The 19,559-nt window shown below is 44.4% G+C and overlaps 1 protein-coding gene across 5 annotated transcripts in view; it reads left to right on the top strand.

Moving 5' to 3' along the window:
* PLXNC1 (plexin C1) overlaps window positions 1–19,559 on the top strand; it is a 146,130-nt gene that overhangs the window by 98,408 nt on the left and 28,163 nt on the right. For 4 of the 5 annotated variants that reach the window (XM_087449102.1, XM_087449100.1, XM_087449099.1 and 1 more), the window contains exons 18-21: window positions 1,932–1,970; window positions 2,220–2,344; window positions 3,618–3,816; window positions 8,470–8,616. In XM_087449102.1, coding sequence (XP_087305228.1) covers window positions 1,932–1,970; window positions 2,220–2,344; window positions 3,618–3,816; window positions 8,470–8,616 — 510 coding nt within the window. The remainder of the gene's footprint in view (window positions 1–1,931; window positions 1,971–2,219; window positions 2,345–3,617; window positions 3,817–8,469; window positions 8,617–19,559) is intronic. The other variant, XM_087449101.1, reaches the window with a different exon arrangement.

The following is a 19,559-nucleotide window of genomic DNA, read 5'->3' as shown; positions in this document are numbered from 1 at the left end:
CTGTGTGGGCTTTTACAGTTAATGATTGCCCTTGAGTGCTGAAGAGAGTATTCTGTGGCCTGAAAAAGAAATTCTCCCATCTTCTAAATTCGGTAGCCAGGAGCAAGGCAGAGTGATGAATGCAAAGGAACACCGTTGCAAGTTGAGTGTTTCAAAAGAAAAAAAAGCCAGGAGTTGCAAGAAGCCAAAGTGACTTAACTCAGGGTTATATATGCTCCTGAAAGGCAAGTCGGAAAGCCATAATAACAGAAGCCAGAAGGAGTTGTTAAAGGAGAAGACCCAGGAAAAACACGCATAAATTTATTAGAACCCTATCAAGAAGACCTAAGTTAAAATTGAATTTATAATAATTAAGAAAAGATAGAACAAGGGAACATATTCTATTAGAACAATGCCAGTGGAAATGCATTCTAGGCTGCAAAAAAGTCCTCCTGTAATTAGGCCCTTTTCTGATGATCAGGAGCCATATCCTCTAGGCCTGGAGATTGGGTGGTGGAGGGAGAACTAGGTGGTCGACACCTACCAATAGGCAAAACCCAGAGGAAATTGTAGGTTTGCAGAGACCAAAGAATTACCAGTTGCTGGTTCTTTGCCCTGCAGGTTGGTTTTGGCTTTTAAAGCCTTGGTTTTCATTATACTGACTGCTTTGTTTTGCTGAAAAGAGGAGAAGAAATAAGGGAAAGCAGAGCATCCAACCTTCTAGAAGAGGGAAATTTAAATGAAAGGAGGAAGGAGCCTTAGAACACAGGCAGTCAGGTAGCATTTCCCTGTTTAAGGTCAAGAATCATACTGTTTAAGCTGCATATCTACATCAAGTTGATTCAGCAGATATTAGGAACTAGAAAATGCAAACCCAGGGTCTGATTTTTCTACTTATTACTAGGGGAGAGTATGACCAAAATAGTTTGAAGTCTTCTGCTTGGGCTAACAGATTGGAAACTATAAAGCAAAAATTCTCTGCAGAAGAAATTTACTTTAATAAGATATAAAATAGCCTAAAGTTTCAATTACAAAAAAAAAGAGAAACCTGGATGTCTGAGTTTATATCTTCATTCTGTTGACTCATTTAAAGTGTTCCTCAGCATGCTTTTAAAATTTAATCATTTAATTCCAATAAGATTTATGAAACATTCAAAAAGAAAGCTCAAACTTAGAAGTTTATATTCAAGAGCTACATAGCATAGCATATATAAATATTTTTAGAAACCAGCATGACAACAGCATTGTGGTCTAGTTTATCATAAATTAGTGATAAAAACAATAATAATAGCTGACCTAGAGAACTTATGATGCACTCATTCTTTTTATTTTCAACCAAGCCTATGAGGTGGAAGTCATTGTTTTCCCCATTTTGCAGATGAGGAAAGTCAGGCATAGAGGTTAAATAACTTGTCCAAAGTCATGTGACCTGTATGTGATAAAATAAGGATGGAACCCAAGTAGTTTGGCTTCAGATTCAAGCTTTCAAGCACCCCCCTCCCCCCCCGTCGTGAATAACGTTGTGTACTGAGACAGTAGATACTACTAAGCTAAGACTCGTAAAAACTTACCAACATAACTCTGTGTTTATCCTTAGAAGGTAAATTGCATGAGAAGTGGTCTGCATATTTGCATAATTCTTTAACCACCACTTCTTTATAACTTTTGAGTCACTTCTTTTAAAGTGCGAGATGCCTTCATCTACCAAAAATGGGACTGATGCAGTGATAATTATTCTTTTTAGAGGCTTTCAGAATTCACTGGTGTTTCTTGAGAGCTGAATAATTATTTATTATGTATTAGATGATACGCAGTGAGCATAAGCCCAGGGGCTCTTCAGATTAGCAAATAGTGTCTCTACTTTATTAAAACGGACTTGGGTATTATAACAAAAATACACTATTCATTTCCTTTGGATGTTATGAATAATAAAAGTGTCTCCTTCCTCTCAGTCAGGTGGCTTCACACACATCTTCACTGAAGATATGCATGTAAGTCTATAAGTTTTCATTTTTAGCCATGAGTGCCTGACTGTCATAGTGTTATCATCATCATCATCATCATCATCATCATCATCTCCATTATTACCTTGAATTTTTATTGTGGGTTTTTTGGGATCATGAATTCAATATTAAATAATTCATTGTCTTGGAAAAACCCATTGTGGATCTACTTTCTAACTTTGAGTTTATATAGTATATTATATTACATTATATTATATTACATACATTTGTTTTCAGAACAGAGATGCCAACGACAAGAATGAAAGTCTCACAGCTTTGGATGCCCTAATTTGTAATAAGAGTTTCCTTGTGACTGTCATCCACACCCTTGAAAAGCAGAAGAACTTTTCGGTGAAGGACAGGTATTAGTCAATTTGTTTATATTTTGAAAGGCATTAAGTAGAGTAAAGCTGAGCCCCTCATTTTATTTCCAAACCACAGCCTGAACTTAGTGTCTTGAGAACATGCGTTTATCCAGAGGCTATTTGACTGGGTGGTCATGCAGCCAAGATACCTCCGTTTCAGATCACACCACCCCAACGCAAATTCTGTTTTGAAGACACACACACACACATACACAACCTCCCCCCTCAAAAAACCCTGAAAAACCCCAACACCAAGAAAAAACATGAGTCCTGAATCAAAAAAGCGGAAGTGCTATTTTTTATTTTTGAAAACACCCTGAAAATTTGGGACAGACATTTCTTCTTGTTACCACTCTAGTTTGAAGTTTAAGTGCTGAAAACACATCAAATGTCCTCAAGTTAACATTGGTGTGTGGTTTTTATGGATTGAGGACAAAGGTGGTTGAAAGCTAGACATTAAAAACAAAAGCACCCACAGGGCAGCACCCCACTGCCACTCGAGCTTCCACGGAAACTACCATCAGCATCAAGCCAAGCCACGGCTGAGGGTTAACCTCGTTAACCAAGCTCTTTTTTTCTGTGCTTCTTTGTTAGGTGTATCTTCTTTTTTTTCTTTCAGTTTTATAGAGATATATTTGACATACAACACTGTATAAGTTTAAGGTGTACAGCATGATGACTTGTCTTACATATATTGCAAATTGATTACTGCAATAAGTTTGGTTAACATCCATCATCTCATATAGATACAGAAATGGAAAAAAGAAAAAAGAAATTTTTTTGTGTGATGAAAACTTTTAGAATCTATTCTCTTAGCGACTTTCAAAATACCGTACAGGCAGTGTTAACTATGATGGTCATATTGTACATTACATCCTCAGGACTTATTTGTCTTATAACTGGAATTTTGTACCTTTTGATCACCTTCCTCCAATTTCCCCTCCCCCCGAGCCCTGTCTCTGGTAACCACAACTCTGATCTCTTCTATGAGTTTGGTTCTTTTTTTTTTTTTTAGATTCCACATTTAAGTGAGACCATGCAGTATTCGTCTTTCTCTGTCTGACTTATTTCACTTAGCATAATGCCCTCAAGGTCCATCCATGTGGTCACAAATCACAAGATTTCCTTCCTTTTTATGGCCAAATAGTATTCCATTGTGTGTGTTTATATATATACACACACCACAACTTCTTTATCCATTCCTCTGTTGATGGAAACATAGGTGTTTCTGTGTCTTGGCTGTTGTAACCGAGGCTCTCTTTTTACACAGGTGTCTGTTTGCCTCCTTCTTAACCATCGCACTGCAAACCAAGCTGGTCTACCTGACCAGCATCCTGGAGGTGCTGACCAGAGACCTGATGGAACAGTCCAGTAACATGCAGCCCAAACTCATGCTGAGGCGCACTGAGTCTGTGGTTGAAAAACTCCTTACAAACTGGATGTCTGTCTGCCTCTCTGGTTTTCTGCGGGTAAGTGTCACATCCCTCAGCAGTGTCAGAGGTAAGACAATCGGTGGTTATTTTTAGCAGATGCTGATGTCTTTGCCAGGGTGAGTCCCTAGCACACCACAGTGTCAGCATTCACCCGCTTTTAGTCTTGGTCCTTACCAGGAGCAGAGAGAGAGGAAAATAAAACTTGTTTTTGCTGTAACTGGCCTATGCAAATGTAATTCATTTAGAATTTCCTCAGGTAAGACTTTTCTTTTCTCTTTTTTAAAACTTTATTGTGATAAGAACAATTAACATGAGACCTACCCTCTTAACAAATTTTTAAGTGTTCAAAACAGTGTTGTTATCTATAGGCATAATGCCGTACAGTAGATTTCTAGAACTTATTTATCTTGCATAACTGAAATTTAATACCCATTGACTTGTGGCCCACCTTTACATCATTAAGTAACAACCAGAGCCCAGTCAGCCATTTAAGAAAATGTACTGAGGGGGGAAAATATTTTAATACTGAAGAGAACACACTGTTTTCAGGGCCTCTGAAGCATCTTCGAAATACCCATTTACCTACCAGTGCGCTGTAAGCTAATGACACTCAATTCTAACCAGTCACTCCACATTAAAGCAAGTCCCCAAAGAGCCGCCCGCCCCTTGAGTTCACTTTGCTGGAGTTACTGTATGAATGTGGTTGTAATATAACTGAATCTTAAAATCTTTTCAAATGTAAACTTTGCACAGATTCCAGTGGTTAAGAGAGTGGGCCCTGGAGCCTGCTGCTTGGTCCAAATCTAGACTTCACTATTTACTAAAGGCCCTGAGCAGGTTTCTTGACTGTCTGAGCCTTGGTTTTATAACCTGTACAATTGGCAGAATATTTTAGGGCTGTTTGGAAGCACAGATGAGAAAATGTATGTAATTGCTTAGCACTGGGTAAGCACTCCATAAATATTGGCCATTATTATTATAAAAGATGAACGGGAAAAGAAGAGTGTTCTGTTGAACCCAGTCTTCGTTCTGCCCTCTAAGGCTCCTGGCACAGAAGGTTCTTATTCTTCTTTAATTTCACCAGCCATCCAGATTCTAGCAAAACTGCATAATTGTGTATTTGTAGCTAGTTCCGAAATCTAATTAAACTTTGAATAAGATACACTGCTATGCCACAGGTTTTAACAGTGCTACTTAAGTTTAGATCCAAAAGCAGCACTTTAAATAGACTGTGCTTAGTTTAATGTTTAATGCAATCTTACAAGTAGATGCACAACATTTTTTTTTTTTTTACCAGCCCCTTCCTCTCCCAAGGCAATACCCATTTATTAAGATTAATGAAATCTGCTTTCTTTTCTGTTTACTTGGTATAAATCATTATACGCTTTGGAGAGGTGTTGAATGGTTATTTCTGGGGCGAATATTTTTTGCCTCCCAGCATTCTGGCTTCAGCCACAGCTGCTTCTAAACAGAGGCAGCAGGACCTTCACCAGTTCCTGGGTCTTGGTCTTAAAGGGCAGACTCCTGTCCCCCCGCAGTGCCACTGAATCAGAAGCTCCCAGAAGCTCCAGGGGTGGAGCCCGATAATCCATGTTTTCCAGGATCCTCCAGGTGATTCCATGCGCCCTACATTTGAGGACCCGGGGGTAGGAGAAGAGCACTGGACTAGGAGTCTTGTTCAGAAGCAGCAGGTTCAGGCTCTGAATTCCTCTCAGCCCCAGCTCGCTGTCTCTGGGCATGGGACTCTCCATCTGGGCATCCATTGTCTACTCACCAAATGAGGGGCGTGGTCATTGGTTTTAAATTCCTTTCCAGCTCCTTCTACTGGAATCTTGTGATTCTTAACTCTGAGCCCTCAAGGGCTGGTCGGCGCCTTGCTCTCGCTGCTCTTGGGCATTAAAGGGGTGAGACGTTCAGAAAATCTGGTCTCCAAGCCTAAATGGCCCCCTAGAACAGAAAGGATTCTGGGTCAAGATTTTGCAGTGCTGATTCAAGAGTATCTTGGGCTGGTGAGGGGGCGGCATGCTCACCAAGAGGAAGTGGCATTGAGCCAGTCGACGGTACTTTCATTTTCAGTGGAATAATTCCCTCTGGTGCGGAGGGCCTGACTTCCCTCACCAGGTACCCAAGGGGATGTGGATGCTGACTGCCCTAGTCTTTCTGCCTTACCCCACGAACATTTGACTCTGCTCTGTGACCTCCAGGTAACTTCCCCTCTGAGCCTCCAAGGCTCTGTGGGTAAAGTCATAATAATAATAACAACAACAACAACAACAACAACTGCCATTTATTGAATGTGCCAGACATCATGCTAAGAGCTTTACTTACCTTTTCTCATTTAATCCCATGAGGTAAGTACCTTTATGACTATTTTGCATGTGGGCGAATTGGGGCACACCGACTAGATGTGACTTTCCCCAGATCCCACAGCTAGCACGTGGCAGTGCCAGGGTTTGAAGGCTCGTAACCACCCTGCTTACTGCTTCCCCAGTGAGGCAGATACCTTCTCACAGACCTAGGGGAGGATTTAGGGATGGAATGAGATCACAGGCTCAAAAGGCCAGCTCCAGGGTCTGGTCTCAGGAAGGAAAGGACGGTGAAGGGGCCAAACTTAGTTGCCATCATGAGAGGGGAAGGGCGGTTGGGTAGGATGGGCTCTGCCACAGGCTGGCTCCCGGGGGAGCTGTGTGTGCCCTGGTCCCATAAAATGCCCAAGGCCCCAGCAGGTATGACTAACTTAGAACTTGTGTGCAGTCGTGACAAGGAAACCTCATGGCCGCATGGTGTCCTAAGCCAGCCACACATCAGAGTCCCTTGGGAAGGTGTTGACACTACAGATGCCCAGGCCTCATCTCCAGAGAATCTGGATCTGTAGGTCTAACGTGGGGCCCAGGCACCTGAATTTTTGACAAAAGCCTCAAGGGATTCTGGTGATGATTATCCAGGGTTAGAACCATGGGTGTGGGTAACCGTGTAAGACAAGATGTTACTTATCTCAGCCTAGCTGCACTCTGGAGAATTCATGACTACAGGGCCATAGCTACCCCTCCACGCAGCCCAGGAGAGCCCGTCTGGCCCCCGACTCCAACCTCTGTGGGCACATCCAGCCCCTCACAAGGGCAGTCGCCCTCGCCTCTGATGTGTGCTGGAGGAAAAGAGAGAAGTAGAAGTTCTAGGTTTGCGGTCAGGACATTACCCAAAGGGGTGGGGGGGAAGAGAAGAGAACAGTGTGGTTGTGAACCACTAAATAAAGGAAGTTTCTCATAAGAATTTAAATAGCATGTGCTAGTCCCGGTGCTCTCCCCCACCTGGGAAATTTTTGAACATTCCACTTCTGTCTTACACTAAGGAAGAGACTCCAGGATCCGTCAGCGGGGGAGAGAGAAGTGATAAAGGGCGCCCAGTGGAGTGTAGGGGGCCAGAGGGGGCAGAAGGAAGCCCCGGGATTGGGGAGAGCACGTGTTCTTGCGTTAAGTATAAAGGATGGGGCAGGGGTGGGGTGGGATTTCAAGAGACCTAAAAGCAGTCTCAGTTTACCTTTGCAAGGAAAGCAGGTGAGGGATCCAGTGGAATCCTCCTTTCAAAGCCAGATGCATTGGCTGTAAAGCCTGACTTTTGTAAACTGGTGCTTCAAGCCCTAGTCACATGGTTGGCTCTTCATCATCACTAAGGCAGTTTGACTTCCTGGTTCTGGCCCCGCTCTTCCTCCCCCACACATGCAGTTTAACGTCCCTTGATCATAAAAGGTTTATTACTTAGCAAATTCACTGTAGTCGACCCAGGGCTACGTGCCTTGGAGGCTGCAGCAGAAGCAGAAACACAAGCCTCCCACTCGGGCTGCTCAGAGTCTATTCAAGTGCATGGTGGCTACACATTTGAGGCATTTCAGTAACAGCAGGAGTGGCAGCTCCTGGTCCAAGAAAAAGTGCACGTGGCAGAAGTTTGGAGAAAGAAGCCATCGGGATGGGTGGAATGTTGGGGAAAAGTCTTAGAGCGATGGAATTGGCTGTGGTCCAGAGAAAGGAGGTGAAGCATTTGTGGCCCCCGCACCAGTAAAGGTGCCCAGGCTGTGCAGCCTGTGTCTGGGGAGGCCCCGGGACGGGCCAGCACACAGGCAGGAGAGAAGGCTGCAAATTGTGTCACTGAAGGCCACTTCCTTCGTGAAACGCTGTTAACACCAAAACACATCCACCTTGGCAAATGTGTAAAACGTTCTTACATTTATTCAGGTTACCAAGGCTCATCATTGTGTCATTTATTTTCAGTTTGCTTAAAAAAAAAAAAAAAGGGCAATTAAATCGCAAGGTAAACAAAGGTTAAACCTCTGTTAACCTTGCCTACTAACTGTTCTTAGGCATTAGCCAATTGAGGAGCATGAGTCTACCATATAGAAGCTTGAACATAAAAGAATGACCAGCTACTGTATGTCACGTGGCTGTCCACTCTCAGTGCCATGAGGGGGTGTGTGTGTGTGAACATGCGTGTGTGTTGGGGAGCTGAGGCAGTTTCCTGAGTTTTGCTCCCAATCTTAAGTGGAGCAATATGTATTTTCTTGGGAGTTTCATATTGATTGTTAGAAAACACTGCCTCCTGTCTCCTCTTGTACTGCCATAAACTGAAACTTTAGTTCTGTGGAAAGTACGGTGGATTCTGCAGAAAACTAACTGTCACTTTTGTGTCTTTTCCAAGGAGACTGTTGGAGAGCCGTTCTATTTGCTGGTGACGACTTTGAACCAGAAAATAAACAAGGGTCCCGTAGATGTAATCACTTGCAAAGCCCTGTACACCCTTAACGAAGACTGGCTGCTGTGGCAGGTTCCGGAATTCAGTACTGTGGTATGTTGGTGATGGAGCTTTCCATCCAGACGCAAAAATAAGTCTGGCTGGGAGTTAGAGGGTAGGGTGGGGTGTGGGGGCGGGGGGGCGTCACTTAAAATGAAACAATATCATTCCTACCTCTGGAGGCCTCAGACGTTTAGTTAATTAAAAACAGTAGTTGATAAAATATTAACACGTGTTCACATAATAGATTTTAATTACTTGGATTGGGGAAGAAAGTATTGTAATGATGCCTCGGGTACTCATCAATTTCCAAAGATTTTAATATCAGGATTGCTTATAGCTTTCAGCATCATCAAAGGAAAGGCAAAGTACTCCCTATTCAGCACTTCTAATTGCAATCAGAATTTCTCAAACTGCTCTCCTCTGGAAGACAATGTGTGACGATATGTTTCAACCAAATTGAGGCCGTCTTATTTTAGAACGATAACACAAGACAAATTCCACTGTGTTCCCCATGCAACATGACGCCCTTACTTTATTTTCATGGATTAGTTACAAATGTTTGGTGTCATGCACTTAATGTTCTGTGATCTCATAGATATTTTTAGAGGAACGCTGTAAATCACTACAGGAAGATCAGTGCCTGGCTGCTGGAGGGTTTCACCCACTCAAGAACATCCTTTTCACCCATCCCCACCCCACTCACCCACCCTCCTCCCTTCCTAAAGGAAGAGAGACCAATTTCTTGCACATTCAGGAATTTTAGAGGGATTTCTGTGCTTTTCTGTTAATAGAGACTTGGGAAAGAGATCACTGTGTTTTGGTTTGATCTTGAGCTTTATGGAGACTCTAGTCTTCTTCATAATCTTGTTAGTGGAGAAGGAGGAAAAAATTACAGTGGGGTTTTGGTATGGCTCGGTAAGGGAGCTGAGTCTCCTGTGGCTTTGCTCCGGGTGGTGAGCACTGCAGTGTCATCCTGGAAGAATTCATGCCCTAATTGGAGAAGGCACCACGTTGCTGTAGACCATGTTCTGGTTATGTTCTCTGGTGGGAGAATAGTCCATGCATCAGCTGTTTCGAGTTCTCTGTCACTGTCAGAGGTAGCTCCCCCTCCACTGAAGACGGCACTGTGCTCGACTGCCATCCACGAGGCGAGAGGCTGAGCAGAAAGGCGGCAGTTCTGATTTCTGTCTGTATACCGGTGTGCATCCAAGAGGCGGGGGGTGCAGTGGTTCTCAAACTTGAGCACACGTCAGAATCACCCAGAGAGTGCATGAAACACCAATTCCAAGGTAGCATCCCAGAGTTTCTACTTCAGTAGGTCCGGGGTGTGGCCTGAGATTTTGGATTTCTGAAGAGCTCCTTGCAGACGCTGCTGGTCCAGGACCAAAACTGGAGAACTATTGGTATATGGTTAAGAGCACTGACTCTGGAGCCAGGCAGGTTTGAATTCTGCCTCTGCCACTGGCTAGCTGTGTGACTTTGGGCAAGTTTGGAAACGTCTCTGTGCCTCAGTCTCCTCATCTGTACAATGGAGATGATGATCATGGTGCCTGCCTGTCTCATGGGGGTGTTGTGAGGATTAGAATAGTCGATGTTCTATAAAGCACTTAGAACATTGCCTGGCACGTGAGTGCCATGTAAAGCATTATTAAATTTAATCCATGGGCCGGCCCCGTGGCTTAGCGGTTAAGTGCGCGCGTTCTGCTGCTGGCGGCCCGGGTTCGGATCCCGGGCGTGCACTGATGCACCGCTTCTCCGGCCATGCTGAGGCCGTGTCCCACATTCAGCATCTAGAAGGATGTGCAACTATGACACACAACTGTCTACGGGAGCTTTGGGGAAAAAAAAGGAGGAGGATTGGCAATAGATGTTAGCTCAGAGCCAGTCTTCCTCAGCAAAAAAAAAAAAAAAAAATTAATTCATATCTCCTCGGGCACTTGTTAGAAATGAAGATCTAGACAGACCAATGCCCAAGCCTTCCCCAGGGACTGATTAAATCAGAATCTCTGGGGATGGAGCCCAGGCATGGATAGATTTTTTTTAAATGTTCTAAGTAATTCTAACATGTGTCCAGCTTGGAGAACACCACTGGTATCTTGGAAAACAAAAGATGAATTTGGCATCAGGGCCTACTGACTCCTTTCCCTGATCCAGGCTTTGTCTTCAAACCCAGGCCTCGGTCCTAACCCAGAAGATGTTCATGCTCTCGCTTTGAAACATTTGAGAAGCCCCACAGGTTCCCAAAGAGAAATATTTGCAAGTGAATGTAGGTCGGGGGAATCCAGCAGTATTTCAGTTTCATGCAAACATGGAACCCAGACAGGAAGGAGAGGAGAGGAGCAGCCGGGATTGGGGGCGGGGAAGAAGTCAGAGGTCTGCAGCAACTTTTGAGGTTTGCATCCTTTTTAATACTTTACATCTGAACACTTTTTCTCCCTTTCATTTTGAAACATTATTTCACAGTCAATTAAGACCATGTGTTTCTGATTTGTTAACACTCAACTCATCATCAAAATGTTTCTTCATGTTGAAGAAATTCATGTCAACTCTTGGATTCTTTTTTCCTTTGCAGCCCCTGGGGAAAAGACTAATGGAAAATTATGATTTTAGCAATTCCCACGTAAATCTTCCTTTGCAAATATGGATTTGCTAGTAGAGACTGGAAAAGCGCTGGGCCGCTTGTTTCTAGGGGCCTTGCCTTTAAAAATGATTTTTAATGCCTTTATTGGACCTGTCCCAACATGTCTTTCCTGGTGGATGGTTCACTAGAAGCTCTAGAGAAGGCACGTGATCTGATCTGTGCGTCTGTGACAAAATGTTCACAGAAGGTCTATATAAAAAATTTCAGGTTTTTCATTTCTTTTCACGCAAGTTCCCTCAGCCTTACATTTTAAGTTTTCTTCCTTCCTCTCGTCTCCCTCCTCCACTGTTTCTCACTTTACTCCTCCCCCCAGGCCTGTGCACCGTGGTTTGAAGTCGTGACTTTCTCCGTTTGCCTGAGGTGGTTTATGTAATTGAAAACGAAGGCGTGGTGAACACACTCATTCTGTGTGTGTAAATTCTTTCAAGGAAAGAAAAGTCAAAGAAAAAAAATCAAGGGCAGCCACATGAGCAACTTGAAATGACAGCCGGGTGCCATGGCAGGGACACATCTAAAAAGAGGCCCCACACTCCTGTTTGGCAAAATGCTCAGAAACACAGCACCTCATATAACAACCTAAAAGTTAGGTTTCACACCTCTACGATTAGGATATGTTCTCCCTGAGGTGTGGGGTGTTTTCTAGAACATAAAGATATTTTGCCAATTTCTTACACATGAAATCATTATACTAACAAATGGGCTCTGGGAAGTAATTCTTTGTTTGGTGCATCCTGGGAGGAAAATTCCTCTGTCTTTCCTCACAGTTAAGTAAAGCCCCGTAGAGTCACACTTACTCCGGTATCCTAAGAAACCATCCTTCTCTGTGAAGGCGTTGCAGGCTTGGTGCTCAATGAGGCAGTCTGCTCTAACATTATCGTCCTCCCAAATGCCAGCATCAGTGCAGAGTTTGTACACACAGGACTCTCGTCTTCCTCTAATATCCAGGGATTCAGCTTTGCCAGCTAGAAGAGGAATAAGCCCTATCACTCTGTGGTTCTTTCCTCCTTTGCAAAATCTTAGGCACGTTCAGTTTTGGCACTGGAGAATCTCAAGGCCCTCCCTCAGCGTGCGCTGTGTTGAGAAGATGGTTTCAGAGCAGATCACCTGAAACATCAGAGATGCAAGTGAAGGTTTGAGGATTTCAGATCCGGGAAAGGGTACCACATGGAGAAAAGGACGTTTGCTTCACTTTTGGAGGAAATGAGAAAACCCAACAACTTGTAGCAAGTATGCTGAATTAGCAAGAGAAGTTTGACTTGTAATCAAAGTTAAGCAAGAAATGGTCTTTTGAACTCTTAAAACCAGGAAATGAGCCTGCCAATCTGCTGTTTCTGAGAGATAGCATCTTGGCACCCTGGGAAACAGGGTTCCGACAAACACATCTTATTGTCCTCATTCTCATATCTCTGAGAAAGATGTTAAGATTATTAGAAATTCTTGAAAAAGCACAGATACACGTCTGCGGGAATCTTAATGCCTCCACTGTGATTTATTGAGGGTTTATGCCAGCCCACACCAGTCTGTCTTTTTTCCCCTAGTAGCTTCCATTTGGGGGACAGTCATGTTTAGTGAAATATTTCATATATAACAGAGCCCTCGCTATCTCTAGCAAGAGTTTCTTGTCCACGTGCTTCCTTTAACACCGCGGGTCTCCACATTCCTCACCAGCTCCCTCTGTTCCATTTATCTTGCCCTTTCAGAAGATCCATTATCCCCGTAATTAAACAACCCACCATCCCAATTAAGTCATTCTCTGTTACCTCAGTTACTTTCCATCGTTCATTAAATCCTGATGTTTGTACTTCAGCAATCTTGTTTTTAATACTCCTAGCATTTGTGGAGAAACAGTGAAGTTAAGTAACAAGTCTTGAGCTTTTTTTTCCTTTTTCTCTCTACCATGGTGCAAATCATTTCCATTATGACTCGCAGTCATACTGAAACCATTACTAACTTCATAGTTACGGTTCTGAGCTTCCCGATCAAAGAAGTGAAACTATTTTTTATAATCATTTTAGGTAAGTCATTCCCTAGTTGATGGCAAGCAGTGGAAAATGAAAAATTAACATTCACTGAGTACTTTAAATGACTTTACTCTTTGTATCCTTTCTTCTCTGGCCCATAATCTTGGGATTAGAAGATAATTTAGTTATCTAAATACAAAAGTATTTAATTTTCTTCTTTATGGCTCAAATGTGACTCTATTATTTCATTGTTAAGGATCCTTATTTATACTTATTTATACCCTCAGAGACTGGTACCTTTTATAGCAAATCACGGTGGAGAGAAAAGGCCTTTTTTAGATTCTTCTTTTCTGGCATTGTGAAAGTCAGCATTCCGTTTGAAGTTACTGTTATCCAGAAGAGGGTCTGCACAGAGCAGCCTGTGAGGCCAGTGTGGCCCTGCTGCCTATCGTTATGAATAAAGTTTTATTGGAACACAGCCATGCCCATTCATTTGCTGTTTCTATGGCTGTTTTCCTGCTACAACTGCAGAGTTGAGGAGTTGTAACAGAGACTGTACAGGCCGTAAAGTCTTAAATATTTACTGTCTGGCCTTTTACAGAAAGGTCGACCGCCCTCATTCTAGAGCTTGACATAATCAAGAAATAGAACTAGAATCTGGCCTCCCACTAACCCCAAAAGCCTTGGCCTCTTTCCTCTCCTTCTGGGGACACAGCAATGGAAATGCCTCACACTCTACGTAAATCTGAAACTCATGGGGTGCTTTGCCAAAAAACAGAAAAATCTGTAAAATACTCATATTAAACCTAAAATACTGAAATCAATCATTTGGGGCTAAATCAGACAGTTTCTCACTTGATTCTAGCATGAACAAATGTTAGCAAATGCTAGAAAAATTTGTGAGAGAAATTTAAGGAAATTCTCTTGACTAACTTAATTTTTTTCTTCAAAATGGAGAAGGCCTTCATTATTCTCATTATTCTATTAGAGGGGGCAAAATAGCTTGATCCAGGAGGCTTTGGGCTCTTGGTCTTTGGTGGGGAAAGGAAAAGCAGGATGGAGAGGGGAGGTCGGGCAGGCAAGGGCAGAGTTAGAGGCGCGCGTCTGGTGGTATGTCCCTGGGCCGCCAACTCCAGCTTGAGAACAACCTCAATTCAGAAGCTTTTCCGAGACTGACACTTCTGACTCTGGGCTCATGCTGCTTCTGCTGAACTTCTAGAAGTGGTTTTCTCCTGTCTCTCTCTCTCTCTCTCTTTCTCTCTTTAATTCACTTTGGTGTAAGAACCAGACTTTTCTCTTGACCTTAATTTGCCTCCGAAATGAAATTAGAAATATATTTTATAGGTTTTATTTAACGAAAGCTATTATTGGCCTAAGTCCTTTTATGATTAAGTTGCTGGTTTGTAACAAATTATTTTAAAATTACTTTCTAGGTATTACACGGTATTACAGAAAGGATGCGGCAACATCCCTGCCCTCATTAGCCGGAAATGTGGTTGAGGAGTTAATGAGGTAGCTGGATCATCCTTTTGCCGCCAAAGTGTGGAAGAATTTTTCTTCCCCTACTATTCATTCATCCTCCTAACCTCTCACAGCCTTATTTTTTCTGCAACTTCCAAGTCGTGTGAAGGGACAGTGGAGCAGGAATGTGGCTGTGTGTCCAGGTGGCGTAGCTTAATGCAGAAGGGCTGGGGTTTGGAGTCTGACAGTCTTGGGTGTAAATCCAGGCTCAGGCACTTTGCTAACTGGCTGTGTGACCTTGGGCAAGTCACTCAACCTCTCTAAACCTGTTTCCTCATCCATAGACAGGTGATCATAAACCCTAACCTTGTATATTTGTTATGAGGTCAAAAAATAATATACGTCAGATGTCTAGCCATCAGGCCTGGCACAGAGGACGTGCTCATTATTTATTTATCATAGATTTTCTTGTCTGAGCTGTTTTTCTTGTCAACTGTAAGGTCTACTAAGCAGAAAGCACCCCCTCACCATTCTTTTCGGTTGGTTATTTATTGATGATGGGTGATGTAGAGAGTTTATTAGCTGAATCCATTGTCATTAAAAGCTTGTCTTAAATGCTTGTGTGCTTATGTTACTATTGAAAACGTTACCCCGTTACCTCCTCTATGTGGGCATTTACAGCCTGTGGCAGACAGCATCCCCCTGGACAGAGGTGAACCGGACGGCACAGTGACAAACCTGAACAACCAGCTGCCTAAAAGGGCTGGGTTGTGACATGCTGCAAAGGACCAAGTCCGTCCAGTCTGGTCCTTTCTCTGGGTTCTGGGCCATGTGTCTTCCAGATAGCCTTGCCTTCTCATAACCCTTCTTGGTGACAGGCATATTCCCAAATCCATTAGGATGCTGTTCCGCTGCAGGGAACAGAGACCCAAGCTACATGTGGCTTGAGCAACAGAGAAGTTTCTTTCTCTCCCACGTGAAGTCCTGGGGTGGACAGTCCAGCACTGGGACGTCCTCACAGACCTGAACTCCTTCTGTCTTGTCCTCAGGTCACCTCATGGTCTGTGTTTGCTCCCCCAGCCTCCTTCCACATTCCAGCCAGCAGGACATAAGCAGGGCTGTAGAAAAGGGGACAGATGGTCACCAGCTGTCTTTTAAGGAAGTTTCCCAGAGGCTGCCACTTAACACATCTGCTTCATCTCATTGGCCAGAACTTCGTCACACGGCCATGCCCAGTTGCAGGAGAGGCTGGCAGAGGTCGTCTTTATTCTGGGTGAACATGAGCTCCATGAAAATGCATGTGGGTGGTGCCTGAGCCACGGGGTGCTCCAGATTGAGTGGGTTCCATGAGTGCCATGCCAAGCCAAGGTAAGGAGGTCGATCCGTCTCTGCCAGGCCGTGTTCACGCTGTCCGCTCTGACAGCATGGATTGAGACCCGCAGGCAGAGTGGGACTGCCGTCTGGAACTTTATCACCTCGACTGGCCTTTGGCTTTGCAGTTAAGGGTGTGGACACATCCTAGTCATGACCCTCACCAGCTCTATGGTCTTGGACACGTTTCTGAACCTCTCTGTGTCTTGGTTTCGTCATCTGTCAGATGAGGCTAATACCAGTGCCCGCTTTCTAGAGCAGTTGTGAGGACTAAATGAGTTAGCAAAGCGTTTAAGACGATTCCCAGATTCCCTGGCTGTTGTTATGAGACACCTGACGCGTATTCTCGTCTTCAGCTTTTGTTTTTATAAATAGTCCAGGGCTTCTCTCTCAGATGGCAGGCAGTGGTTTTGGAAAGGCAAGCACAGTTCTTCAAGTCCTCTAACCCCTATTCTACCCAAAGGAAGTGGGATTCTTTATCTAGACTTCCTGACCTAGAAGCCTGAGTAAAACATTAAAGCTTGTTGCTCACCAATCTGATTAGAATTGAAACCAAGTATCTCCATGGTCTAGAGGCCTCCTCATGTACTGCTGCACATGCAGCTCCTTTCCAGACCCAATTTAAATGCCCCTTCCTCCATGCAGCCTTCCCTGATTTCTCTTCCTTTGAAAACCCTCCTCCAAGTTATTACCTCAGAGAGGTAATAGCTCTCTGAAACTCTAAAGCACTCCATCTATATGTACTATTTTCTACCTGGCATTAGAATTTGTTGTGTGTATCCCACAGTTGTTGTACCAGTCTTCAGAGACTTCCTAGGTGAGATCAGTGCCAGATTCTACTTTGTGTCGTCTGCAATGCCTAACACAATAGATGCAAAGTAGATGGATGTCAGGGAATGAATTTATCTACTGCAGCATCAAGCTCTGTCAGTTTAGGGTCACTCTGTATGTAAGAGAAAATCTGACTAATGATGCCTGAAATAGTAAGGGCGTGGAGTTGCATCCTAGAGCAGAAAGTCTGGGGGTAAGTAGCCCCAAGGCTGGTCCATCCACTCAGCAGTGGTAGGGCTCCGGGTCACCATCTCCATGTTCCTTTTGTCCCTCCCTCCTAGCCACAAAACAGCTGCCACTGCTCCAAGCACTGCTCTCCCCTTTTTTTTAGATTAGAAATCCTTTCCCTTTTTGTCTCAGTGGCCAGAACAGGGTTACATGACCAGTCCCTGGTCTAGGAGACGAAGGGAATTGCTACCGGTTGTGATTCCTAACCTAGGCTGGGCCCACTGCTATCCATACTTGGCTTCTGTTAGCACACGAGGAGGGGTGATGACTGTTGATTGGACAACCAACCACATCTGGTGCCCCAGCTTTGCTGACACTTTCATGCCAAGGACATAGGGAGAGCCAGGGCAGTTCCTCTTAACAGAGGGGTAGATTTTGGAGGAAGAGACTAGTGTACAGTTTAGAGCACTTCACCTGTTTGTCGGTATTGAAAATTAATCGCCATCCCATAGATTTGGACCTCAGTTTACAAAACATTTTCAGATTTTGAAAGACAGGAGCCCTAAGTGTTTAAGAACACAGAGCTAGAGTGCCTGCTTCTACCGTTTTCTTGCTGGGTGATCTTGTGCAGTTTACTTAACCTCTCTATGCCTCAGTTTCTCATCTGTAAAATGGGAATAATAGTGGAATCTATGTCATAGGGTCGTGTCTGAGATTAATGTATATGTACTAATACACACACGCACATCATTCACCACAGAGCTTGGCACACAGGAAGCACTCCTTAATTTGCTGTTATTACATGTCGTCGTTTAGTGATCCTGTCACTCCTTTGAGATAGGGACAATGAGGATTTTAAGGCTCAGAGAAGTTAGATGACTTGCGCACGCTCCCACAGCTCAGGGCTCGGGCCCTCAGCCCGCCTGTCCTCCCCTCCCAAATTCTCTGTGAACACTTGCGGAGGGTGACAGAGTTGCACCTGGTGCTGGATGTTGTTTGACAGGGGACGCCTCCTTTTTCCACATGCACTGGGAATTATCTGAGAACAAGGCCTATGTCTTAAGGTCTCTCTCACACCCTAGCCCGTCACGCTGAGCAGGGCACAGGTTGGAAGACTCTGGTTCAATGGGTTTTGAAGGGGAGTGATGGCGCTTCCCTGTTGGATCTTCCCGGAGGGAGACAGAGGCCCAGTGAGGGTTTTCTGAGCCTGGGGTGGGGTCGAGAGGCAGGGCCGACCCCGAGAACCAGCATTACACTTGGGCTTTAGGAAACTGCTGTTGGAGCACTAAGTGTTAGCAGCATAAAAAATGAACACAAATCAATTTGTGTCTGGATTTACTCTCAGAATTCCCTGTGGACTCTATAAAATGCCATTTTACCTTTTTCCCACCCATTTAGCTGTGGAGGCAGTGGCAGATTTACATTATTTTACATCCAGTTAAGTTTTTTTTCCCGTGGTTATGTTTTTAAGGAGAACATTTATTGCCTATAAAGAGGTCTTTTTGTTAAAGACAATGGTGCCCTTTAGGTAGTCACAGAATGTTATTTCACAAATAGCTATGAAAGTATTACACAAGCTGGGATCGTGGGAACTCTGATTAAAAGATGCTTTCCGTGCGTCTTTATCTTTGGAAGCCTGTGAAATAGCTTAACCACCAGGACTCCCACCGTGAGGAGACCACCTCAAAGGGAAATATGGGGAGACACGGGTACGTCTGTGCAGACCAGGGGAGGCAGTTCTAGCATTTGGAGAACCCTCCAGAGCCCCATTTGTGCTGGGAGTCTAGCTTAGGACTTCACTTGCAGCCTGATCTACGACAGGGTTTCTGGAGGTCCCGAGGGTTCCTGGGCTGTAGGTGGGACCCGGAGGACTGAGGGAGGGCCAGGGTGGTAGGAGGAGGGACCCCGTAGCTGAGTGGTTCATGGTGCCAACTCCTGGCTCTGCCACTTATGAACTGTGTCCCTGGAGCAAATTATTTGGCCTCTCGGTGCCTCAGTTTCCTCACTCTAAAAGGGGGATGATGATAATACAGCCTCCTTCACCAGGATGTTGGGAAGATTAAAAGAAGTAAGTCTTGAAATGCGTTTGGCGGGATGTCAATAAATGTCGCTGGAAAAGGGAGGAGAGGGCGAGGACTCTGGCCTGAGGCTTCGCCACGTGGGTTCCGTCTGCACAGTCCACCCAGCAGCTGCCCTCCTCGGCCAGCGCTCCCTGCCTCCTCTTCCGTCCAGTGTGTCCGGGTCTGTGAGCAGAGGCATGCTGCAGCCCTTCTGGTGGGTAACCCGCCCGGAACACAAGTGTGCAGGGGAGCCACTCTCTGTCCCAGGAAGAAGACTCTCAGGCCAGACTGACATCACCGCCTAACCTCAGAGTTCTGACTCCACTGATTCACAGTTTTAATCATTTGGTTAGGCCCGGACCACAGTGACTGTTGCATAATTGTAAACAGCATTGTAGGGGCACGATGTAAAGGCAGTTAAAAGAAGACATGCCACTGAGAACCCTCCCCGAGTTTCAGAAGCCCCTCTGCTGTGTCAGTGGTTTGTTAAGTCATGTCTCC

This window comes from Ceratotherium simum, chromosome 25 (genome assembly GCF_057802395.1).
Source record: "Ceratotherium simum simum isolate JZ-2026a chromosome 25, ASM5780239v1, whole genome shotgun sequence".
Taxonomy (NCBI): domain Eukaryota; kingdom Metazoa; phylum Chordata; class Mammalia; order Perissodactyla; family Rhinocerotidae; genus Ceratotherium; species Ceratotherium simum.
This window is presented reverse-complemented; position numbering and strand designations above follow the sequence as displayed.